General features: G+C 40.7%; 2 protein-coding genes across 2 annotated transcripts; both read right to left on the bottom strand.

The window, feature by feature from the left end:
• Positions 1–802: 802 nt before the first annotated feature.
• On the bottom strand, positions 803–6,460 carry rgcc (regulator of cell cycle). Its single transcript, XM_005940049.2, has 5 exons — positions 6,289–6,460; positions 5,921–6,094; positions 3,192–3,302; positions 2,993–3,055; positions 803–1,515 (listed from the first exon to the last, which is right to left on the bottom strand). The coding sequence occupies exons 1-5, from the start codon at positions 6,314–6,316 to the stop codon at positions 1,508–1,510; spliced, it is 384 nt and encodes a 127-aa protein (XP_005940111.1). The 5' UTR covers positions 6,317–6,460; the 3' UTR covers positions 803–1,507.
• Positions 6,461–9,047: 2,587 nt separating this feature from the next.
• On the bottom strand, positions 9,048–25,338 carry f5 (coagulation factor V). The gene is made up of 25 exons (XM_005940050.3): positions 25,063–25,338; positions 24,732–24,814; positions 23,937–24,059; positions 22,326–22,538; positions 22,074–22,235; positions 21,124–21,345; positions 20,871–21,036; positions 20,576–20,756; positions 19,957–20,053; positions 19,635–19,840; positions 18,891–19,038; positions 18,583–18,795; positions 15,953–18,005; positions 15,677–15,845; positions 15,176–15,412; positions 14,817–15,033; positions 14,551–14,730; positions 14,289–14,405; positions 14,103–14,174; positions 13,338–13,423; positions 10,658–10,813; positions 10,402–10,546; positions 10,062–10,213; positions 9,708–9,890; positions 9,048–9,604 (listed from the first exon to the last, which is right to left on the bottom strand). The coding sequence occupies exons 1-25, from the start codon at positions 25,221–25,223 to the stop codon at positions 9,458–9,460; spliced, it is 5,889 nt and encodes a 1,962-aa protein (XP_005940112.1). The 5' UTR covers positions 25,224–25,338; the 3' UTR covers positions 9,048–9,457.

The following is a 25,338-nucleotide window of genomic DNA, read 5'->3' as shown; positions in this document are numbered from 1 at the left end:
TTTGACCACTGAAGTCATTTAGTTGGGGACTCCAATTTTAAACAAAAAACCTGCCCAGTTAACTGCCCAGAGATGCCTAGTAAGTGTAAAGACTTGCTTCTGTGTACACCTGCGGCACTATCAGTAAGGAGGCATATCTACTCGTAGTTATTGACCTTTGACCTCTACTGGTCAGCAGACATCAGATTCCTTTAGTCACAGCTGCCACTGAGCCAGAAGGGGTCACGCCCTCCCATCTCCTTCCACCTCTGGAAATAGACACAGTGTTGCTTAAGAAGTTATCAACCACTCAGCTTTGCCGAGTGGTTGATTCATGCGCACAGAAGTCAAGAGACTTGTAACACATCTTTCACTGTGCCTGCAGTTTTGCATGTAGGTATTACATTCTTAGAAGGAAGTGAAGGCTCTTCCTGCCCTTCTTTATGTAGTCTATGTTTGTGATTCACTTTGATGGATCACATTAAGAGAACTATGTCGATGTTCCAAGAAACATTTGACACTCAGTGTAGATCTTGTTTGTTTTGCCTACAATGGCTTTAATTTCAGAGATAAACAGTGAGTGATCAGGTCACTGAAACACACAGGGCCATTTGTGCATGTGGTGTTGGTGGTCTTCCATTGACAGATCGACACTGCTTTACCAATAGAGTTTGCAAGACAGCAGGTACACCTAGTGTGGTTGCCTACCTCTGGAAACACCTCCCTGCAGGGGAGTTTCCAGGATTTTTTAAATCTAAAAGCAGATTAATTTCAGATGTAAACTGAAGCTCAGAATAAAAAAAAAAAAAGACAAGACACGTGCTAATAAAAGAACAATTTTTAATCGTTTTATGTTATCGCAGGCAGGTAGTAGCTGTATAAATACACACATTATTTTCCAGTTCTTTTCAGAGTGGGTTACGGCTTTAGTTCACATTTGATCAACTTTATTCCAGTCAACTTGTCAAATCTTAATCTGACTGTCCTGTCAAAACAAAGGTAAATAGAATTTGAAGCAGTTATTATTTACATATGATACAAAAATAGATTTCACAATAAAAGAGAGATATATTTACAATAAGAAGCTCTATAAAATACAAATATCTTTCTGTTATAAAAAGCCATTTTTAAAATAAGTCTTCCAGCTCAAGTTTTGCACGAGGGAGTGTAATCTGGTCTGTGGCAGGATGAATTGTAATTCAAACAACGAATGCACCTTTAATGGGAGTGCATTACTTCATGGCTGCGCAGTATTCTTGTCCTACAAAGCTAATCTTAACCCTGACTGCAGTCTTTACAGCCGTGTGGTCTGAAGTTAGTGCTGGGTTAACTTTGGGAGCGCTGAGCGGCTGGAACTGATGCTGTGGTCGAGCTACTTGGCAGCTGCTCCGCCATCCAGCTGCATCCTGTTGGGTGGTTTTCTGTGAGGGGTGGGCAGGTGCATGTTAACTGTTCAAGGGGGGTCCTCCAGACTTACACTCCCTCCTTCCCTTATGGCCAGGCTCCAAGCTGACTGTGGGCCTCTGTGTCACATGCCTAGACCAGACAGAGACGGACACGGTTAGAGCAGGACTCCCTGGCTCCTGGTTCTATTCTCAGAATGGTGGACGCTCAACTTTACAGACTGCTCATCGTAAACACTGGTGGCCCCAATAAACACACCACACTCCGTTGCTAACAGAGGAGCTGGCTAACTGCCTGAACGGCTAATTGAATGTCCAACTTTACAGACAGACGGGATGTCTGCGAAAGACGGATGTGCAGTGGCTAAAACAGAGTAGGGAGCCCAAGGAACAGACATGGAAATAAGAAAAGTTCCTCACTCCCACCCCTGTCTCTTTCCAATACTGACATTTAAAGTTGAAATTTCCGACAGGGTTTACCCGGCACACATTCCTTATTCTCTGATGCAAGTTCCAACTCTGACAAGGCCTGAGCAAAGAGGAGGCGCAGCACAAACCAGCCGTCTATTAGCCTAACATAGTGTAAGCTACCAAATTGCCTTCTCAGGTTACAGATTTGTGCATTCCAAGTCAACTCAGGTCAAATATTATTATTATAGCCCAGTAGGCTAGAGATGACAAATTTGCATACACCACGGAACATTCCCTACCTCTGGGTTGCCAAATATACAGCAGAGGTTCCAGATTCAGCCCAGTGAATGGCTTTGCAGAGTGCAAAGACTGCAACAAGGAGGGCATAAATTTTGGAATTTTCACTGCTTTTTACATTTGGAAGAACTGCGCTGCTAGTTGATAAGAATGAATGGTGTGGTGACAGCTGTTATTTAGGTCACTGCTGGGTTTGCAGTTTATCCTGACATCACTCAAGGCTACACGAGAGTAAGGTGGGGGTTTCTTTGCTTCACTACCACCACATATTGTTCAAACTGACTTGTTTTTCTAAAGACATCTCATCATTATCATTACAAATAGATGTTTTATTACCTGTAGATATTTTCACATTGGAGTTACACTTTACATGAAAAGAAAAGAAAGTAATAGGAATGATTTGGAGGGTTGAACTGGGCTGTATGTGACCCACAAACTAAAATAAGTTTGACACCCCTGCTCTACACTAAGAGGATCAATTTGGATAAAGAACAAAAGCCCAGAGGAAAATGCCTCCGTACAGGGTATATGTACCATGCACTGTATACACGGAAAGAGATAGGGGAAGAATAGACCAGGATGAAATTTATAAAGCAGCGTTCCACTGTCTATGATCTGCACTTCAAAGCTGAGTGACAGGTGAAAAGGGATACGCAGCCTTTCTCTCCAGTGTGGCCCTGGAGGCCTGGAGATCCATATAGCAAGCCTCAGCCACTTCATAATCCTGACACATCATTGTTTCATAGAAACCTGCGGGGTGGCTCTCATGGCATTTTGTGAGCAGTTGTTAACACAGCCGACACAGGGAACAAACGCTCCGGTTAATCCCGAGTAGCGGGCGGCGCCAGCATGCAGGCTAATTTATCATGGGGCTCTGACAGCCAGATTGCATTAGTGCTTACTCTCTAGTGTCTTGTCCAGGTCAGCGATGAAGTCCTCCAGCTCTTTAGTGTCGCCCAGTTTGGCTGCAATGGAGACACGCAGAAAGAATCACGATTTTGAAGCAGTTTAAATATAAGCTTCTTCAATCACTCATTACTACATATACAGTACAATACATAGCTTGTTTATGTCCATGAGTTTTCAAGGGCTTTTACTCACGTTTTGGTGACATTAGGGGAGGTGAGGTGGTGGTGATGGGGGAGAGCATGGTGGGCGAGTTCAGTCTCTCGTCGCTGAAGCTGAAGCTGTTTCTGTTGAGAGACTCGGCACCTGTCAGAAAGAGACAGAAGAGAAAATGCAGGCACATAAGATCAAGCAAGTACTCACTTTTCTCTACATCTGTGTCAGTGGAACAAGCTTCAGTGTGTAATCATCGCATTCTCCTCTAATGACACCCTTTCTCTATGGGCTGTCGCGTGCATGCCTCACAAACACGTGCGGGTACAGCACAAAAACAAAAGTGTTAAAATGAATCTCTACGGAAGTCTTTGTTTTTCTAGCAGCAAAAATTTCTGGATGACTTTCAAAGCTAAAAAAGAAAAAGTCTCGATGACCATAAATCATGGATTAAAGTACCACTGAGGCTGTTAGTGACAGTAATATCAAAAGTTTTTCTGGGCAAAGAGGTCTCTAAAGGCAGCCAACTCTTCTCCTGCTCTTTAGTAAGATTTATCTTTGACATGTTCAAAACAGCAGAGCACGCTCTTATTTGGGATACTGTGTTTGTGTTTCTTATGCACCACCCAAATCTCTACAAAGAGTCTTACATAAATGATCTAATAGTCACCTTTATTTTGCCGCACAGTACTTCAAACCACCACTCTTGCTTCACAGCAAGGAAGGTTCTGGGTTTGAATCCACCATCTGTGTGGCTGCTCCGGCTTCCTCGCACAGCCCAAAGACTTGCAGTTAGTGGGGTTAGATTAACTAGTGATTCTAAATTGTGTGAATGTGAGTGAGAATCTTTGCTTGCGGCAGACAAGTGACCTGTCAGGGTGTAGCTTGGATAGGGATAAATGTTTATCCGACAGCATGAGAGACTTTTTAAATCATTCTTTGTAGAAACCACACTGATAATAATGAATGTCTAGCTGTGAAGTGTGTGTTCTCAAACTAAGATTAGGCTACACTTAAAGATGCCGATGTGTATCTTGCACCATGTCTGAGATGTCAAGCACCCACTTGTTCCCGCCTCTCTGACCAATCCCTCTCCCACAACTCTGGTTTGTGGGAAATTGCACATGGGGTAGAAGACAACACGCGGGAAGTGCAAGTGGATCACATGCAAACACACACACACACTGATGAGCCCTTAATGTCTGCACTTGACTTGAACCTGAATCCCTCTCATTTCTCAGCTTCCTCTGCTGCTCTATATTCATGTCTGTCTGTCCTTCTCATTCACTCCTACATTCTTCATACCACTTTCTGTGGCTCTCTGTCGCCTCTCTCACTCACACTGACACTCCAGGGTGCAGCTCCAAGACTTTTTTGTCATCTATCTACGCCTTCAACAGTCAATACATCCATCAGACTTTGAGACAATAGATGACCCCTGTGGGAGACAGCTCGTTCGTCATTACTTCACTACCATGGAGAGGACAGGGTTCAAGCAGGAATCTGATCCACTGATCAAATCAGCAAGCTCATTAGTGCCATAGACATGTGTTCAAACACCTTCCCTGTGTTTGTATCACTGATGTTGCTCCCTGCGAGATCATTAGTGATAATGGCCCCTATTATTGTGCAATTATCTAGTTTTAAACATCTGATTCTCTTTCTAGTATATATCATACATTCGACTGTGTGGCCATCAAACCTGTACACCCTCTTTCCTCCCTTAGACGGCCCAACCCACTGGCATGTGTTTGGAAAAGTATATTTGCGCATGGGGACATGAAGCATATTTTTCTCTGTGTGTCAGCATATCCCACTTGCCCGCCTGAAGTCGGCTCTACAGCTGGGGGAAGCTAGACTTTTAAGACACTGTATGGTAGAGTGATATGGTAACATATGACAGTAAACCCTTAGAGACGCAGCCACAAAATAGGGGCAGGTGTGCCAAAATATGCAGCTCAACGTGACGCCAACATCTCTGAAGCATGAGAAAGGGATTTTCTCTCACTGCTACTCTCCCTGCGTGCGAGCATACATGAAGGCATATGCAACAGTTTGACGCTCGACTCGGGTGCCCTCTGGATGCGGCACTGTAAATGCAAACAATACCCTAATCAATTCAAAATAGTCTGTATGCTTATCTGTACCTCATACACCTGTGAGAATGTTAATGTTTAACTTTCAGTAAGTTTAGCAGTGTGGTGATCCCGATTCCAGTTATGTCGTGTTTGCACTTCTTGTGGATGTGGAATGTGGTCTCTAGCATTTCCTCCTGTTGAGAATAATGATTCCTGCTCAGTTTTCTTGTTTAGTTGATGGTCAAATGTTTGCTAGCGTTTATGTAACTGTAACTATATTACATTGATGTGACATATCCTCCTCAAGCCAAGTACACTCAAAATAAACAAGCTTGTGAACCTGGCTTTTTTTTAAAGGTTTCCTTACTTAGAGAGTTTGCATGTTTTTTACATAAAGCCAACTTTACAGTGTACCTGATAAGACACTACACACCCAAGGCATACAGTGCGCTATAGGAGGAGTGGTACTGTAGAGATAACAAACCCTGTGTCTTCAGTCTGCAGAGAAGTACAACGTGTCATTATTTTGTGACACTTTGTAACTCTTGTCTGACTGTCTGGGGTCCAATTTAATTGCTCCATGTTAAGGATGACAACAAAGTCGCGCCACTGAACCTTTCCACTGGTTAGATAACCATGGTAATACTGAGGAGCAGGTGAGCCGAGAGTAAATCACAATCCTTGCCCACTTACTTTCTGTGTCGCTGATGCCGCTGTCGCTGACGCTGGCGCTGCTCCTCCTCTTCATGGTCTTCAGGTGTTCGTCGTACCTGAAGTGTCGCTTCTCCACCGGCGATGTGAAGTCTTCGATCACCGCGTCGAACTCGCACAGCACATCGTTCAGATCCTCCTCATTGACGAACTTGGCTGCAAAGGGGGGGAAATAATTCACAAAATTGAAATAAAATGTTGCGCAAACTGTTGATGTTATGATTCAGGTCTGAAAATCATTCACGTAGCACATTATTCTATTCTTATATAAACACAACTGCAATTCAGTTATCGTACTCATATATAAGATAATATTTATATACATATATATTTAAAACAAACGACATTACCTTGAGGCTTCAGCTTTGGGGACTTCATGATTCCACTAGTTCGCTTAGAAATGATCCAGAAACGTCGTGAAAACTTCTAAATAAATAAATGTGGCCCTCAGCGTAAAGTCCCACTTCGTCGTAGGGTGCTTCAGGTCTTTATCTAACCTCCAGGTCCAGGACTGGCGCTTTTTAACGAGCCCTGAGGAGTGGGGGCGGAGACGCAGGGAAGGGAGGGGAAGCGTATGTGTGTGCGCCATTACCAATAAAGCTTCCCCCGGTTAAAGTTACGGTCCCCTGACGTCTCCTTCTTAAAAGTATGTTTGTAAACAACTTCTGTGTCACTTGCCAGGCAGAAGTGTAATGCAGGGATATTTATAATCACGAGTCAGTGCTTTTCATATTTTATCACCGGGCAGATCATCACAGTAGGGTGAGTAAGTATACTTACTCACCCTACTGTGATGATCTATAGCCTCATCTTTGATGAATGACCAAGTTTCTATAATCAAACTGCGTTTCCTCTCTTCGGATTTAGAAGAAATGAAATGAGAGTATGATCAGTGTGGGGCATCTTTAGATCAATGATTAACTCGGTACATCTCAGCCTTACTGTGAGTGATTGATTTTCATTCACACAGTGGGAAACTGCGTGTTTGCTGCTAGAGTTATTCACAAAGACACTGACAGATCCCATAAAAAATCAAGTTATTGAATAATTTCTCTAAAAAAATGGGTATTTATTCTGGTTTTATAGATAGAACACTATTCAGGTTACATAATCTGCACTGTACTCAGATAGGAGTAGTGATGTATCGGTCGCGAACGAAACAGCTCTTAGAACCGGGTCTTTGACGTGATCGATGCGAGCCGGCTCCTTATCGCGAGCCATGGGTTTTTTTCCCCTTTCTCTCACCCTCTCTCTCACTATTTTCCGCTTCACTCCGCATGCCAGCCTTGTGCTTTGCGCTGGGAAGAGGGGGGACTCGCAGTAGCACAGGAACAGAGCTGAGGGAGAGACAGAGAAAGAGAGCCTGGGACAACAACGTCACATTAGAAAGGTATAGTAATCATCCACAACTATTTTCAGTTGCAGATGATAAAGGATTCAGAAAGTTTATTCATGCAGGCCCATATGACAGAGAATGTGCATGTTCTTTTTGTTTTCATATTATAATTTATATTTAATTGTGTTGTGGTTTGCAGTGTTTTGTGTTGTTTCACTTTAAATTTGTTTAAAAGGAAAAAGCTGAAAATTTAAATAGTTAAAAGTTGAAATGTGAATAGTTTGTTTTTGTATTATATGATTTATTTATTACATTTTATGTGGAGTGAATAAATAAAAGTATATTTACGGTGGCCGCTAGAGACAAAGCACATCGTACAAACTTCAAAACACGTACAAAAGACAACAGAAGTGCTCCAGAATGCGCAGTGTTGAGCTTTTGTTATTTAGTGGCTACACAAGCCAGCAAGTACCAACAACCGGATTTGGTGTGTGGTAGTAACAGGTAAATGAACTTTTTTAAAAAAATTATTTGAATATATATGTGTGCTTGTGTTTTTCTGGGCAAAGAGGTCTCTAAAGGCAGCCAACTCTTCCCCTGCTCTTTAGTAAAATTTATCTTTGGCATTTTCAAAACTTGTGTCCTTTTGTGCATAATTTTATATTATTGTTAATAATAAATAAATTAAAGCAACAAAACAGCCTGAAGAGCCAGTTCAGAGCCGAAAGAGCCGGCTCTTTTTAGTGAGCCGAGCTGAAAGAGCCGGTTCTCTAACAAGAGACGGAAATCCCATCACTAGATAGGACCTCCATAATCCAACGAGACAGCTCGTTTTGCACTGTATGATCTCCAGGGCTCTTATTTTGTCTAGGTCTGATTTTCAGCCATCGTGAAACTGCAGTGACATCTGGTGGTGGAATCTCACAGTTGCAGCTGATCTTTGCTCAGCAATACAACAGTCCCAAAACAAAATCTCACCTCAGTTCCCTGTATTTTGAACTGAACTGTAATCTACATCAGCAAGTACAATTTAAGGAGGGCGCTCTCAATATATCGCCTTTGCTTTCATTTCCAGAGTACCCAGAGGGAACCCACGCAAAGACGGGGAGAACATACAAACTCCACACAAAAAGACCCCGGCCGGGTGGTGGAATTGAACTCAGGACCATATTGCTGCATCATCATCATCATCATCATCATCATCATCAGTAGTAGTAGTATTAGTAGGTTCAAGGTTCTTTATTTGTCACATGCATAGTTATACAAGTATAACACACAGTGTAACCTGACACGCTCCTCGACTTGTGCAAAAAGGGGGGGGGGGGATAGAGGAAGAACATTATATATATAATATATACATTAGTTGAATGTGCGGTAGTTGCATGCATGCAGTATTATTATTTCCAAATCACACAGTTAAGCAGCTGCTCCCAGGCAGACTGCAGGTGTCCAATAAGGCTATCTGTGAGTTGATTTGCCTCCATAGATCAGTAGCAAAGTAATCCAAACATGCTGAGACGTTCACACCTCTGGTGCCCCGTTTAACACGATCAGCAAATGGATAAACATAACATGTGTGTGCAGCTGCACGTGTCTGTTGACTCTTGTGCTAACAAAGGCTTGGCCCCAGCAGAGGTGTTAAAGTGACACCTTCAGGACACCATGAGAAGATATCAGTGTTCCCACACTCATGCTTGGGATACCAAGGCTCTCCATTTGTACAGCGTATTCAGTCATGCAAACCGTCCATCCATCACTGAACATGACACCGAATAAAAACAATGCATATTGTATTTATTAGAAATAAATTACATATTCGTTCTCTGCTTACATATTTACATGAATCAGTATTTGTTCCTGATAAAATACTGCATATAGAGTTGAAAATACAACTAGTATTTCAAAAACACACAAATCCTACTTACTCATTACATTTTTACTACTTTTTACTACTTTGATTGCAACTTCCAAAAAATAAAAAATCATAGTGACAAGTGACAATTCACTGAGTTACTCAAGCTACAAGACAAATCTGGCAAATAGTCTGAAACAAACGTGTGTGAGTTTTTCATGTTAGCTGTGATTTGGTATTTCTATGTTATGTTACCTTTTTAGCTTCATGTCCATTTATTTGCATATTCATGAGCATGCTTGAGCTGACCTGTAGGATCTATTATCTATCATCACTCAAAGTCACATCCAAGCAGCTCAATTCTCATGGTGATGGAGGTCATCCAGCTTTTGGGGATGACTCGGATGAAGCGGGAGAAAATGGGAGGGTAGATGTAGTTCCTGGCGTGGCCGTTATTATTTGTATTTCCCACAAAAACCTGGATTTGATGTGAGCAGAGAGACAGGAATTGTTTACAATCACTTCTTTACTTCACTCAGTGAAAACACAAGTTTACTTGCTCAACATGTTGGACCGCTCACCCTGGCAGGCTCATCCTCACTATCCGTGTACTCTTTCCACTCTATCCCATTGTCACTGTACTGCAAAATGTAGGACATGACATACATCTCCTTCCCCAGAGACTTGGCTCCCTGGGTTATGACACCTGTGATCTTTTTAATCTGAGGCAGTTCTACCTGAAGCCACTGGTCCATGTTGTTATACTGAGAAGGAGAAGAAACAAGAGAGGCAATCAGGAAAAATCTGCATGCTAATGAACTGGCAAATTCTTAAGGGTTTTTAAGTGTTGTAGGTGTACTGGTTTTTATGCGATGCTCACATTAAATCTGATTGCACTTCTGTTTTATCTATCACGGCAATATTAGGACATTTACCATAGCCCGCCATGCGTTGACGGCACCTTGTCTGTTGAGGCGTGCGAGTGATGGTTTCCAGGGTCCATTGTACCAGCTAGTGGCTGTAGAGCTGGCTGTGATGTAAATGTCCCCTATAGCTTCACTTTCCATCCCAAGAGGCACTGAGCAGCCTGAGGCAGGAGATCAGAAATGTTCAGGACCTTTCACTTGATCATAACATACACTTTTAAAATTTTCACAGCATCCCTTACAGCCAGTTTAAAGCCTTATGCATTTAGTCCGGGGTTTGCAATGCACAGTGTCCAAACCTTTTTTTTTTTTTTTTTTTACTAAAATGGTTGTTACTGTACCGGCTTACCATCAAGCTCACAGCCAAAGTACTCCATGCGGACTGTTGCCATGTTGTACCATTCAATGGGGTGAAGCCTAATGAATCGTCCAATCACGGGAGGGAAGAAAATATTTGTCTTTGTCCCATAGGCTTCCTGGTTACCAGTGAATACCTGGTAAGAGAGGATAAGACACAAAGTGAGAGAATTAGATAGCTGCTCCCAAGCTTGTCCAGTTTGTAGGTCTCTGCATTAAAGAAAGGAAGTGATCAAACTCCCCCCCACCTTTCTAAAGCCTTCGCTGTCGCCTTTATAAAAGATCCACTTCCGGCGGTCGTTGCTGTAGGAGATCAAATATTTGACCACATACTGGGAATAGAACATTTGCTTGGCTCCCTGAGTTGCCACCTGGCTGATCACAACTGGCCGCTGGAAGTCTACCTGTGTAGGGGAAAGTAGATATTAAGGCACAGTGTCAAACATAAGGCCCGCTAAAGCCTCCAGTCCGTCCCACTGGATGTCTTCAGAAAAGAAATTTTGGACTTTTAATTGTATTTTCAGAAGTTTCACAGCTTTTCCTGCTGATAAAGATGTCCCCCATGGTCATCCCTACTTAAACAAAGTTATTCAATTATAGATTTCTGTAATTTTACACATTTACTCTTTAAAATTTAAGACTTGTGATGACAGATTTCTTTCTGTTAAAATAGTTTGTATATGAGATATATAAGGAATTAAATGTGCAGTTAAACTTCTGTTCAATGGCAGAAAGGGCAGTTTTGCTGGTCTGCCCCACATAAGATCAAAGTGGATCAAAAAGGAGTTTTGATCCACGTACTTGGCCTTTGACACTTCTACACACTGGACAGGTAAAATTTGTGCAAATATTTTGTGCGGTAAAAATATTTTTAAGACCCACATTTTCTTAATGCAGTTGTTCACACCAACTGAGTCATTTCGCCATTTATTTTTCAGATAAAGATAGATTTTTAAATTTTTTCCATATGAACAATAAATGTGACAAATCAAACCGCTGCATTTGGTGACAGGTGCGCTCATAGCGCACCGAAATCGAGTATACAGTGATAATAGTTAAATAATAGCAGAGGTGCCAAAAGTACAGACTTTACTTAAGTAGAGGTATGGATAGCTGGGTTAAAAAATACTCCAGTAGAAGTACTGAAGCAACTTCTTTACTCAAGTAAAAGTGAAAATATGCACTCAAAGTAAGAAAACAAACTGTAGGTCTTTGATTCTACTAACCATTTTTGTCCAAAGGTAACTGAGGCTTGTGCTATATTAATATAATAATAAAATAATGTTAGTACATGAGAATTTAATTTTAAATGCTAATTCTAATGAATATACTTAACTTGAACATGTTATGTAGGACACATGAAGTGAAAGAGAATTAAAAAAAAACAAACACACTATTTTCTGTTGCCTACATTGTCGAGGGTGCTTCCACAGATAAACAATAAAATGAGCGCAGTCAAGGGTTACAGTCGGATTCAGTGGGATACATCAAGGAAACTCTAAGATCTGTGCAGAGTCTAAGCGTTGGGAAAAGAATCACAACTTACATTAATTTCTAACGTGAGCTCCAGTAGGTTTTCTTTGTGTACATGCTGTAATCAGCTGACCAGCTGCTCTTTGTGGATTCACACAACTGAACATGATGTAAGCAGTTTCACAAGCTATCTTGGCTGATGTCTATCCCCTACACTGACACTACACTTTTTATACGGTGTTTATAATAGACAGTATAAAGCTGGAATTCAGTTAATTAATATAAGCATCATTGACTTAAATGCAAATTCATCTCTGCTGCACTTGTAACCTACCATGAGCAGCACAGCCACTATGCACCAGACGCACACAGTGTTTTAATAAAGAATTCGCCACAGTACTAAAACTAACCTGTTTACCCAGTATTTTCATGCAACATTTGAAGAACATAAAGTTTGTGTAGGTTTGTTTGTTTTGCAGGACATTTCACAATATGATAATACATAATTTATCAAAACACACCATATACAAATCAAATATGTGATTAGAATTATGACATTGAATACAAGCTTTAAAGTTGCAGTTTATCAAGCGTCACTGAGCAGTCTTTATCTTTAAATCTAACCTCTCTTTTTCTTACCCACTCCTGTTTGTGTTCCTACATCTTTCTCCATCTCTGAGTGAACTCATGTCACACAATTTTCTCTCCCTGTAAAATACAGCAGCTGGACCTTTAGCTAGCAGGAGCACTGTTGTGCCAAGGTAGTTATACTTGGCGTTGGGAGTGCACAACACCATTCCACTTTAACCCCAGATGATAAACGCTACAGATGACACAGCTGAACCTAATGTAACCTATCCCAAACCTAAGCTGTTTTGAAAATGGAAGTACAGCTAGTCATTTAAAGATCTAGGGAGTAAAAGTAAAAAGTTGTCAGAAAAAGAAATTCTCAAGTACAGATACCTGAAAATTGTAGTTAAGTACAGTAACAAAGTATTTGTACTTCATTACTTCCAACCTCTGACTATTTTACCTAAGACATAATTTCTCTGCCTCTTCAGATGTGGTCCCAACTTTGCCAACAAGAGCTCAAACTGCCCCACTCACATCCTGAAACATGTACAAGCAGTCGTAAAACAGCTTCAATTCCTGGATTTCAAACCATGAAGTTCTCCCTGCTGCTGCCTTCTTGTGAGAAGTGGATGAACCCAGAATCTCTCTGTCTTCCCTTTCTGGTTTAGAAACATCAGGACCAGCTACTTTTTTCAGTCCAGTGTTGGAGGAAAATTATTTTTTGTGAGGACAAACGCTTTCAGTGTGTATATGTTAAACAACAAGTTTGCATCTGAAAAATGTGGAATTTCGTGTCTTTTTTTTGCATCGCATCTGGTATGTAACAACTGCATTTGCATGGTAAGCATGGGAGTGTAGGTTATCACATCTACACCACATTACCTGAATAAAGCTGTTGTTCTTGTCTGTGCTCCATGCATTGTATTTACCCTGATTGTTCAATCTGGCAAGATGGGGCTCCCAGTATCCTTAAAAGACAGAAAAAATTACAGACCTTTACCATGCAATAATTTCCCAGGTCCTCTGACAAGATACCGAACTGCCGATTGCCTCCGATGTATCCATCAGAGTGTGATTGGTCAAAGTGCAGAAAATAACGCGGGACAGGGGTGAATGCAGCTTGTGGTATTAGAAGTGCATTGAGTCCACAGTAAAAGTCCTTTTTATGAGAATTATAGAAAAGTTGTCGGATATGGTGGTGGATTTGGAGACACAACTGGTGAAAAGAAAGATTTCTGTGATAGTTGGTGCTAGAGCATCTGTTCAAGACTGTTCCACCTGTAGATATAATGTAGAAGTTGGACTTCTAGCTTGGCTTTAGTTTTTATTAATATTTTTAAATGCCCTGGGCTTGTTTTATTGTAAATAAATCATGTTATTTGCTACTCTTGAGTTTTGTACTTCTTGGCTATCACTGCCCTTTTAGTTTTTTAGTTGATCTCCACCCAATGGAAAAGCACCTCCCTCTTCCTTCTCCTTTTCCTGTGTTACATAAAGGCAATGACCTTGATTACCCTTCTAGTTTTAGTCCAGGTAACAACAACATCAGTAGATCAGTAGTGATTCGTGATGTACTGTGAGTTAAGTAGTACCGAAGTGTATTTGTTGCTAAAATAAATTACTGCAGACAAGAGGTAGTATAGCTACCTCTAGTTTTGATTGCTGTGATCTCTCCATCCTTCACACTGCCCGATTCTAGACCCAGTGGACGATAGCAGTCTTGGGGACACACGAGAAATATTTCAGTATTAAAATGTAAGACATATAAAACATGTCAAAATGGGTAGAAAATCATGTTGTAAATGCAGCAGAGTGATAGTTTTATATTTGCACCATTATCCAGAACCAAAAAGAGTGTCTGCATGCCCTTCTGTTGGCTAAGGCCAACTTCTGTCTCCAGCTGCCAGAGGCCAGGTTTGGATGGATACATCTCCAGGGTAGCAAAACCCCCTGCGAACACAGTTCATCACACGGACTCACTTGAAACTTTTCTCTCTGCTGCTACAGCTGACAATCCAAATCCTGCAGACTGTGAATTCTAATGTTTAAAATGTGTTGAAGAAGGTGTTACTCTAAGTTTACATATCATTCTCACCAGGCAGCAGTGGGTAGACAGCCTGTCTGTAGCTGGTGCTCTTCTTGTGTATAAATGTCTGCCCATGAAAGTGGACACTATGAAAATCATTGGGAGAACCCAAGTTGATGAGATGCCAGGTCACAAGCTGGTTGGTGTACATCCTCAGGCCCTTCAGGCTGTGTATAATTCCATTGATTGCTAAAAAAACCAAGACATTTTTATATAATTCTGTTTTTGTCTCTAATAGGTGCATGGTATAGAAGGCACTAAAAGTAATGCATTACAATGGAACTTTAGGTTCTCCTGGAACGTGTGATCCATGATTCTCCTTCGCCTTTTTCTTTGCATTATCTCAGAGTTCTTCTCATAGTACCAGCTCCGTGACTCATCAAAAGTCATGAAAAGCAGTGTGAATTCTCTCCTATCTGTTAATTTCGTGTCCAAGGTTCCCTCTCGACACACCAGCAAAGGCCCAATCAAACCTGAGTGGATATCCCTTTCCTAAGAGAAAGCGCACATGTGAGGTTCAATATTATTTTAAATAAATCATTACTTTGTTTGTTTTTTTTGAAGATATAACTTAAACCACAGAAAATTCTCTGCATCTCTCTTTTTTATAACAAGTATTAATTATTATACTCACAGGATTTACGCCTGAATAGTAGGCCCAGGTTCGGCAGTCAGACTCTTCTGGTTTTGGCCCAACTGTATGTCCGACTTTCCACAAATAAGTAAAGGTGCTATTGGGTTTAACCTCATTGTCATATTGGAACCAGTAATGGGATTCATCCTCATAGGAGAGGCCTTCTGTCCGCTTGGTATAGGACACCCCATTGGGGTGTATTGAATATGGACGGTTGGCATTGTTCCTGAACACCACCTACGAGACAGTGACACACATTCTGCATTTTGGAAAGATGGAGTGTTAGGGTTGGGGTTATAAACTTTTTTTGGAAAACGCTCTTTTTGATTATCTTGCTGAGAGTTAGATTAGGAGCTCTGACCTTTAAACCAGGATAAAGGACACATAATGAGTCTATTAGCTTAGTGAAGGTAATTGGTTAGATGGATCTTGGTTTCTTTAGACAGAACATATAAATATTGAGAAAGTAAAGGCAGCTGGCTTATGTCGGGTTAGTCTTACCATGATGCTTTGTCCAACCTCCGCTTTGATGACCGGCCCCAGGATGCCGAGATGCTCGTCTATCTCCCCACGGATGTCGGGTGTGGTGAAGCTACTATCCAAGTAACCTCGAAAGACTACCTTGGTGAACTTAGTTTCTTGGCTGAGTAGTTCATGCTTTTCTTGCCTCCTGTTTAAATAACAGGATGATGCTTTAGCTGACATGTTCTTGATTTCCTGTAAATCAGCATTCAGGTGTTATATTAGTCTTTTAAATTTTCACAACTCTGAGCTTACCTCTGTCCATACCCTGCATAATCCCATTCGACCTCCTCTGCAGCAATGAAATAAGTCTTGACATTGGGGCCTGACATTTTTAAGTAATATTTTGTGGTCTCGTCAAGGTCAAGGTTCTTGATATCATCAGCGACGCTGTAAGGGTCTTTGTACATCACGTACTCGTATTCATCCTGTTCTTCTAGCGCTAGGTGATCTGGTTCTCCCCCAGGAATATAAAGCTCATAGTCGCTGAAATCAGGCCGAGGCACACCAATAACAACGGGCATGTCAATGACGTGGTCCTCAGTCAAGACGGGCTTTGGTGAGTGAGGCCGTGACCCACGAGGAGTCATTCCTGGATTAAATCCACGAGGAGAGAATGGTAAACCACTCCGGGCCTGAGGCTTGTATTCCTTTCTTTTCCTTGTTTTCATGCCATGTCCCTTCTCTGGTCTCTGTCGACGGTTCACAACCCTGACTTTCTTTTTTGGAGGCAGTGTTGTTTGAGGGGTTTCCTTCTCAAAGTGTTTCTTCAACTGGTCTGGAAGTTCCTCAGGTATCATTTGGTAAGTTCCTTCGTAGGTCCAGTTGTGACCTTGTATTTTGACCAAACTGGTTTTAATAGCCTCTGTATTGTTTTCCTTAAGGAAGATGATCACTTCTTCACTGCTCTCTGAGAAACCTAGCTCTTCAGAACTGAGGGACTGGTTACCTGAAACTGTAGTCTGATTAGAAAGACTTTCCAAAGATGTGTTGGTCAACTTGTCAAAGAGACTTGAGATATTCTCCTCACGCCCCATACTGCTCATCACTGATAGAGCTGATCTGGATGCATCCCCTGTGACATTTTGCTCATTCTCAAGCAAAATCTGGGTTACATTTTTATAGCTGGAATTAGTTGGAGTAGTCACAACCTCAAGGTTAATTTGAAGTCCATACTCTAGCTCTCCTGAGCTCAAAAAAGTGTTATTGTCACTGGTTGTATTTTCTGTCCTTTTAGTCAACTCCAAGATGGTTAAGTTGTTCCTTTTAATGTTGCTGCTGACTTCTTCAACATCTACCTCTAGAACTGACAATGAATGGCTTGTTCTCTCTGCTGACGTGTTGCCATACTTTACTGCAGTGTTAGTCTCGTCTTCCCGTTTTGTATTTTCCAGCAGAATGTCAGCTGATAAATTGCTGTTTAGGCTACTGTTGAAATTGTTAATGCTTGGCTTTGACAGAGGCACAGAGTAAGAGAACACATCCCCTCTAGTGTATTTCTCCTCAGAGTCCTGTACAACCTCTTCAATAGAAGTGTGGTTATCAGTGGTCAGTGTTACATTTATTCTTTCCCTTTCTAAACTGTTACTTGAATTTCCTGATAGTGCTGCAGTGAGATTGGTTGGCTCTTGCAATGCTACGTTAGGTCTGGTAGTCTCTGATAACAAACTGCCATTTCTAGTTGTACTGGAATCCTTTTGTGACACACTGTGGCTATTCAAACCAGTTAGGTTCTCTGTTTGATACAGAGTGGAACGGTCTAAAACTGACTGTGTCAATGGTGTACTGCTGTTCAGTATATGTGTTGTATTCTCACTTGTGCTTTGTTTCTGCAAATTACCTATTGTAATATTCAGGACTTTCAAAATAAGAAACCACACTTCAGTTAATGCATCTGAGATTATAGTGGAGGTCTCGGGTTTACTCTTTATCTCTGTGAAATTAAGGGTGCTGTTCATATCTTTTTCAAGGACATCAACAACATCGTAATCCAGGAAAGAGAGGTCCAAGTTCTCCATATCTGAGTCAGCAGACTGGTTCTTGAGAGACCTGAGATTCAATTCTTCTGCAAACATTTGTGTGTAGATATCTGGCTCCAGTGATGGGTTTTTATCTGGATCTACCTTCTCTTTCTCTTCTTTTTCTTTGATTTCCTCCAAGCTAGGGGGCTTCCACACAGTAAACTCACTTTTTGGCAATGAATCTTCGTACTCATACTGGTAGTCACGGAAGCACTCAACATCCCGAAACTTAACACGCATTCCGTTAGTTGTCTCGTGGGAATTCAGGGAAGCAAGAAGCCAGACACCTGGTTTAAAAGAGACACAAAAAACATCAGTGATAAAACTATGGAGTGTGCATCTGTTTCGGATGGTGGCAGTGACTGGTTAATTACATGGACTATATAGGATGGATATGGGAAATGTTACGTTACACTTATGAAGTTTTGTGAAGTCATGAAACATTTTTGTTCTCACCATCAACCCACCAGCCTGGGGTGCCTCTAAACATGAAACCAAAGGACACTATCTTTGATAAATCGTGAGCATATCCTGACCTTTACAACTTTGTACAAAATGAACTTCTTGTATATTAACTACGATCTGTAATGTAACAATTAGGGCCATAAACTCATCAGAAAAGCATTTATTTAGGGCACAAAAAAAGAGCGCTGAGGGTTCTGTTTCCATAGACTTCTGTGCAACTGCACTGGTTTTAATTTTAACACCAGAGAGCTATTGCATCTATGAATCTACACTTAATATCATGCAGTTCAATAAAGTGTTACTTTCAATGTCTTTCTGAAGGTAAAAAAATATCCTGGCAAATAATTATCTGGATGTTAAGAATCTGACATAATATGAGCACTGTCAGTCCTTACTGACCAGTGTTGAGCATGTTCATAGTGATGGTCTCTCCAGTCATGGGGTAGAGGCTTAGGAAGTCCTCTGTTCTGTCATTCAGCTCAAATGTGTGGCCGTAGAAAGTAGCTGTCTGGATGTAGTCCTGTGCGCCAATGCTGGACACGTGCCATGTTGCAACCTCACCACTGCAGAAGCCCAAGGGTGGGTCGTCCTTAAAGATGTAACCGTTGACAGCTGTAAGGTAATTCATGACAGTTAGTTGACTGCAGCCAGGTAAATGCAAGGCCAATATGTTATATGAACCTTAATTAGCTCAAGGAAAAACTCACTGTGCTTGATATTGGATTTATAAAATTCTGGGTCTTCCCTGTTGACTTTAGATTGATTACAATATTGGCGAATGTTATCCTCTAGATACCAACTCTTGTTCTCATCAAAGACCGCAAACATCGCATGCTGCTCTTTGTCTGCTTTCAGCTGTAGACAAAAAGAAAGACATGTACTCCTCTTCACACCATCAGCTTCTATATCAACAGCAAATACATCTCAGTCTTATAGTTTTTGGGCTTGCAGGTATTTTGGTCATCATCAAATTATTCAACAAATTAAAACAACATTCATTAAAATCTTTTTCAATAGTTGTTAACTAAACATAAACTAAAAAATGATAACTAACTGAACAAGATTGTGTGCTCACAAACTAAGTTTAGTTTTACTCTTTGCCTGGTTCTGGCGGAGGTTTCTTCTTCCTCTGCACTGGCGCCAAAGTGCTTGCTCGGAGGACATCTGATTGTTGGGCCTTTCTCTGTAGGTTCTTACCTTACAATGTAACTCGCCTTGAGACAACTGTTGTTGTGATTTGGTGCTATATGAATAAAACTGGACTGAATTCAACTTAAATAAGTGAACTTGGAAAACTATATGAAACCAAACTTAATTCAAAATACCACTTAAATATGAAGACTGAGGCCTTTCTGTGTGGAGTCTGGACGCAAACCAAATAACACTGAAAGCAGCATTTATTATTTATTTTTTATTTTTGCTGCCCAGTGTCTAGCAGCTGTTTTTCTTACCTGCACATTCCTGACATTGAGGGACTGACTCTTGCAGATGAGCATTGGTCCGATCAGTCCAGAGGCAATGTCCCGTGGTGTGTTCACCGCACTGTGATAAAGTCGTGTCAGACATCTGGAATCTCCCTCCAAAGGCTCATCCTCTTCGACCACTTTCCACACATAGGTGTGTGTCTCACCTGGCTGGACACCATGAGAATGGTTTCCTGGAAACCATAATACAAAAACTCCATCAAATATATGTCAACTTTTAATATAAGCAAACTAAAGTGGGCTGTTCAGCCTTAAAACGTTTGCTTTAAATGGGATGAGAAATGAGTACCTCCTTTTGGGTAGTTCACTCCTTCTTGGGACTTCTCTATTGTCAGTCCATGCGGGTAGATACTGTAGGGTCTGGAGGCCATGTTCTTAAAAACAATCTGTAACAGCAGTAAGGGTACATGAGGACAAACAGTCTGTAATCACTGTGAAATAATTACACAATCCCTGCAGTCCACTTTAGTGAGACACACACAAGATACTTGTCTTAGCTCTGTGTTTATTGATTTGAAATACCACTGACTGTCTGGATAAAGTGCTGACTTTCAACTCAAAAGTACATCTATTTCCTGTCTTTGAGAGATAGGTTTTGAATTTTTGAACGTAGTTAAATAATATTCTGTTTTAAATCATTTAGTGAAGACTGTTGATGCCTAAATAATTGTCATTTTATTGCCTGTCAGTGCACGTTGGTGACCCTCCAAACCAGGTTCCCTCAGCCAGAACTAAGAGTGAGACTGCTTTGAAAGTAAAGCATTTGCAGCATGGTGCTTTTAAGCTGTTTTTTCCTAAATATGTTTTGAGTTATGTGGCTCGTGTGATCATGTGGAGTGATATGAATAATAATTGAACTCATAATATGCTAAGTGACTATAACTTGGCTTCAATACATGTTCTCTCACCGTGATAATGTCTCTGATTTGCGCTCTGATCACTGGGCCCAAAATACCCAGCTCATTTTTCCTCTGCTTGTTCTCTGATTTTTCAGTGAACGTCTCATCTTTGTACTGAGTGTACACTGCCTTCTTGTACTTCCCACCTATGCGTGTTGGTGACTGACTCAGGTACTGGCGCTTGAAGTCCCTACACAAAAAAATGAGAAATTTTCTATATCAGTTCAAGTCGGCACATTTGCAGTTTTAATCTTTCATAAACCAAAAGAAATACCTAAAATGTTTTAAAATATAGTCTGCTTACTCATCAATATGGTCTTGCTTGGTAGGCGCATAGTCCCAGAAAATTTCCTCAGCAGCGATGTAGTATTTCCACTCCCTGCTTTGTCGTTGTTCTGCATAGCTCACCCACCGCTGTGGTTTTTCAAATCCTTTACAATTTATCACATCCACAAAAGCGTGCATGCTAGCTGCAATGATAGGAATGAATTTTTACTGTCAGTTTAACTACACAGGTGAATACTTTTCTACTCTGGTTAATGTAGAGAAACACTTACCTTCTATGTGCTTGACGGTATGTGAGGAGAGCAGCCAGCGTCCTGTGTGGACAGCCACCATGCTGGCAGTGATGGAGGAACCAGTGATGAGCCCGACTGATGACACTTTATGCCCAGCATGTTCCAGTACTTGCCCGTTCATATGCACTGAGAATACCTCTGGCTCTGAGCTCATACCCACCAGATGTACACTCACAGGGGCATAGGTGCACATGCTGACATCTGGAAGGAAAAGAGGAAACTCTGAGTCTCTTTATGGTTTTTACATTAATTCTTACAGTCAATATTTTTCCTTTACACCGACATACACACCCTAGCATTTACCACTCAATTCCATCAGCAATGTCACTGTTCCTGAAAATACAGTTGTGGCCAAAAGTTCTGACAATGGCACAAAGGTCTTTTGGTACACTTTGCAACTTGCAGCTTTTGAATGATTAAATCTTTGTGATTGTTCTTCAGTTTATCATAGAAACCTGTCAATAATAATTTCATTAAAAACAAAAGCAGCATGAAATGAATGAAAAACTTTGTGCCAATGTCAAAACTTTTTGTACAACTCACTGTATAAACCCCAGCTGTCAGAGAAATGGAGTGAACTGTAGCTAAAGATTAACGAATCTCATGGAAATGTGAATCAGAGATGCCAGTGTAAATAATTGTTTAGTATACATCAGAGGAGAACAGAAAAAACAACTGTGAAATTCTGGGCTGCTTCTGGGGTCTGTATTTAACGTAACAATTTAGTCCATAGCTTTTGTTAATACTAATATATATATATATATATATATATATATATATATATGAAATGTAAAAAAAACTGTTTTAAAGTGTTTTCATTGTTTTGCTATTGAATACTTCATTATTGTATTATTGTAGAATCCATATATTAAAAAAGGCTAGCTTTTAGATCCCTTAGTGACAAATAACTGAGTGTTATACAGACTTACCTGGCAGAGATCCGTTTGTATATCCATTGATAGTATATTTCACATGGTTGTCTGAGGTATAGCCGGTAGGCTCGTATTTGCTCCTGCTCTCATCAAAAACCCCGAAAAGAAATACATACTCGTGGTGGATGCCAGCCTGCTGCCCTGATTCATCTAGACTGCCTGCCCAGAGAGAAAGAAAAAAAGAGAGCGATCAAAATTCTAAAAGCAGTGTAAAAAACACAAAAAGCACCAACGCATTTTCATAGTTACCTTGCTTGCAGATGAGCAAAGTGCCAATGAGGCCAGAGTTGTAGTCTTTGACCACATTTTGATGGGAGATGTAGGTGTAGGTAAGACAGGTGGGGTCATTTTTCTGAGGAGCAACATCTGACGTCACCTCCCAGTAGTAAACGTGCTCACTGTTTGGAAGTACTTTGTCGTCCTCTTTCTCTTTTTGTGACGTGTTGTCAAAGTAGTAGGCTCCTGTGAAGAAAGGAGATAACTACTCCGAATTACAGATAAATAATATCATGATGGCAAAATTAACAAAATGCCACTGGTGTGCAGCAACTACAACTAAAAAATAAACTAAAACTAGATGTGAAAAAAACAACAACATTTTAGTTAACTAAAATAAAATAAAAACCAGCCTTTTGAAAAAGAAATTCAAAATAATTTAAATGATCTTGTAAACTTGGAAAACTAACTAAAATGAAATTAAAATATATAGAGAAAATCTCCTTAGTTGCACTGATGTCATGTTCACAAGACTTTCAAAAGTTTCTGTTTTGTTACTGTCATGGTCCTGGGTCAGTGAACCAGTGTTTTATATTTTGTGTTATTATCATGATTTACCACAGTTAGCGTTTTGGTTTCTGTTTTGTATTTCTAGCTCCTTAAGTTTTCTAGTAGTTCTTGGGTTTTGTTCCTGTGCCCCTCACGTTTAGTGTGGATTTTGTTCTGTCTTCATGTTTATTTTCTTGTTCCCCAGTCAGTCGTGTCTCATGTCGCTCCTGTCCCTGTGCTCCGTGTTCCCTCTGTTCAGTATCAAATCCATGCCTCTGTGCATCTCGTGTGTTTCCTGTTTTATTTTGATAGTCCCTGTCTTGTGTTCAGTGTTTGAGTTTTTACATCTGATGAGTTCCAGCTGTGTTTCCACCTTTTCCCCCATCCTCTCGTTTCCTACGTGTGTATTTTAGTTCTCAGTCTTCCCCTGCTTGTTATTGCGTTGTACTCTCACAATACTGTGTGTTTTCCTCCGTGTTCCTAGCCGTTCCCGAGTTTACTCTTCCTGGTTCGTTTTCTTGTGTTCTAGTTGAAGTTTGTAGTTTCCAGTTTAGTTTTGTGTTTAATGTTAGTTTTTACACCCTAAATAAAGCTGCCTCTTTTAGTTCGCTCTTTCGTTGTCTGTGGTATGTGGAAGTCTGAGAAGATTTTGAGCTTTTTTTATAACCAGCTTTAAACAGTTTACAAAGATAATAGAGACTCTCCTGCATGGTTTTCTTACATTTTTGTGTTTCCTGTGTACTCTGACTTTTGTATTAAGAGCAAATTAAGCAACACTTTGCCTCAATTTCCTAAGTTCACTTTAATTCCCGTAAGTCTCAGAGAGTGATTTCCTAAGGCTTAGCAGTTCTTCCTGTTGGACTTCAGAACTGTCTGCTTTGATAATCTGCCTGCCTGGTTAATATTTTAGAAGAAGTCAAACAGATTTGTTTGTTGTATTGGCTGATGTTGTGTAATTATTACAATAAGGGACATCACAAGCACTCACAGTAACATTATGAGGCAGACTATGTTATGAAGTAGTGGTACTGTTGTTTTAAGGATAACAGCATCTTTTGCATTCATCTGTTAGCAGCTGGGTTAATACGCACTCACCCTCAGACTGTTTCCCATAAGCCACACCGTGTGGGCTGATGCTATACGGGCTGGTGGCCATGTTTCTGAAAGTTACAACAATCGTCTCCCCTTCTTCTGCCCTCAGCGTGGGACCAAGGAGACCTGCAGAGAAGTTTATTTATGTGGAATCATGTCGTTTCAAAGGCTTTAGTTCATCACAGGGACACACTCGGATAAACACAGACTGACTCAACACTCTTTCTCTTTAACTGTTGACTTGCACAGCAACTTGACTGTAAACATTTGCAATAAAATGAAAGTAACCTTCTTTTTTGTAAATACAGCTTTATATTTTTTTCTTGCTTTCTGGGAAAGGAATTATTCTGTGACTGTTATTTCACTATCCTGCAAATGAATATATGCTTTGGCACCACATAAGAGGTGGAAGGGAGAAAGTCCAACCTTTTAATTCAGTTCCTTCAGAGAAAAAATAGCAAAAGTGGTAGCTGCTTATCCATTAATATGCACTCGGAGTGATACATTAAATGAATAATAATAACCTAATGTGTCCTAAAGTAAAAAGAGTGCATTTGATAGCGACTGTCTGTGTTTTTTTCCCACTGCGTGACACCAGGGCACCTTAAAAGCTCCTCAACACTGGTTCATTAAGTCTCTAATATACATGCATGTACATGGTGACTGCTTTCTGGGAACGTTATTGGTAAATACACCCCTCTATCTCACAGGTTAGTTAATGTGCAGACAGCGCAAGTGTTACTTAAAAATTTAAACCAGACATACGGTGTGTTCATGTAAACCGCATGAAGCATGTACCTAACCACGATGGATGAGTCTTAGCCTGTCTGAAGCCTTTCTCATATTCCCGAAAGACCACTTTCTTATAGGTGGGTCCAGACCTAAGGAAGGGTGGAAAAACACAATACATTACTCATTGTGCACACATAAGAAAATCCCCACAATACTTACACAATGGTGCATAGAGTCTAAGATGTGAAATTTACTGATTTAACATGGTGTGACTACTGATTTCATAATAAAACGGATTTTTAAAAATACAATAATAAAGTTACTAGATGCAAAAAAAAAACAAAAGACAAAAAAGCATTCCAGTTACTCTTTATCAAAGTTTGAAGTGCTATCCTACCCGTCTGTGTCGTTGCCAGAGTATTTCCAATCTATCTCCACAGCAGCAATGTAGTAATGTCTCTCCTTAGGCTGAGGCTGGTTTGCTTTGACCTGGTGGGCAGTCAGAAGGACCAGGACAGGTAGGAGCCAGTGAGCTCCAGTCCGGACACGGAGCCTCATACTTATGATCAGAGAGTGTGCTCTCTTCTACAACTCAAGAACTTGGGAGCTGACAGACAGTCTGCTGTGTGCTTTATCTGCCACTGACACGCGTACACATACCCACACTTGCTAG

The sequence above is a fragment of the Haplochromis burtoni genome, unplaced genomic scaffold, assembly GCF_018398535.1.
Source record: "Haplochromis burtoni strain Fernald_Lab_line unplaced genomic scaffold, NCSU_Asbu1 Contig_280, whole genome shotgun sequence".
Taxonomy (NCBI): Eukaryota; Metazoa; Chordata; class Actinopteri; order Cichliformes; family Cichlidae; genus Haplochromis; species Haplochromis burtoni.
The sequence above is the reverse complement of the archived record's forward strand: the minus strand, read 5'-3'. Positions and strand labels throughout refer to the sequence as shown.

Bases quoted from the DNA above. Each gene is read 5' to 3' on its own strand.
- rgcc (XM_005940049.2), bottom strand. From the start codon at position 6,316: ATGAAGTCCCCAAAGCTGAAGCCTCAAG. The intron at 6,095-6,288 runs GTAATGTCGTTT...CCCCCTTTGCAG, and splicing joins CCCAAAGCTGAAGCCTCAAG to CCAAGTTCGTCAATGAGGAG. The intron at 3,056-3,191 runs GTGAGTAAAAGC...TCTCCATTGCAG, and splicing joins TCCCCTAATGTCACCAAAAC to CCAAACTGGGCGACACTAAA.
- f5 (XM_005940050.3), bottom strand. From the start codon at position 25,223: ATGAGGCTCCGTGTCCGGACTGGAGCTCACTGGCTCCTACCTGTCCTG. The intron at 20,757-20,870 runs GTAAGCAGACTA...TTTTTTGTGTAG, and splicing joins AAGCAAGACCATATTGATGA to GGACTTCAAGCGCCAGTACC. The intron at 10,814-13,337 runs GTAATGTGGTGT...TCCCCTACACAG, and splicing joins AGAACAACAGCTTTATTCAG to GTAGACTTCCAGCGGCCAGT.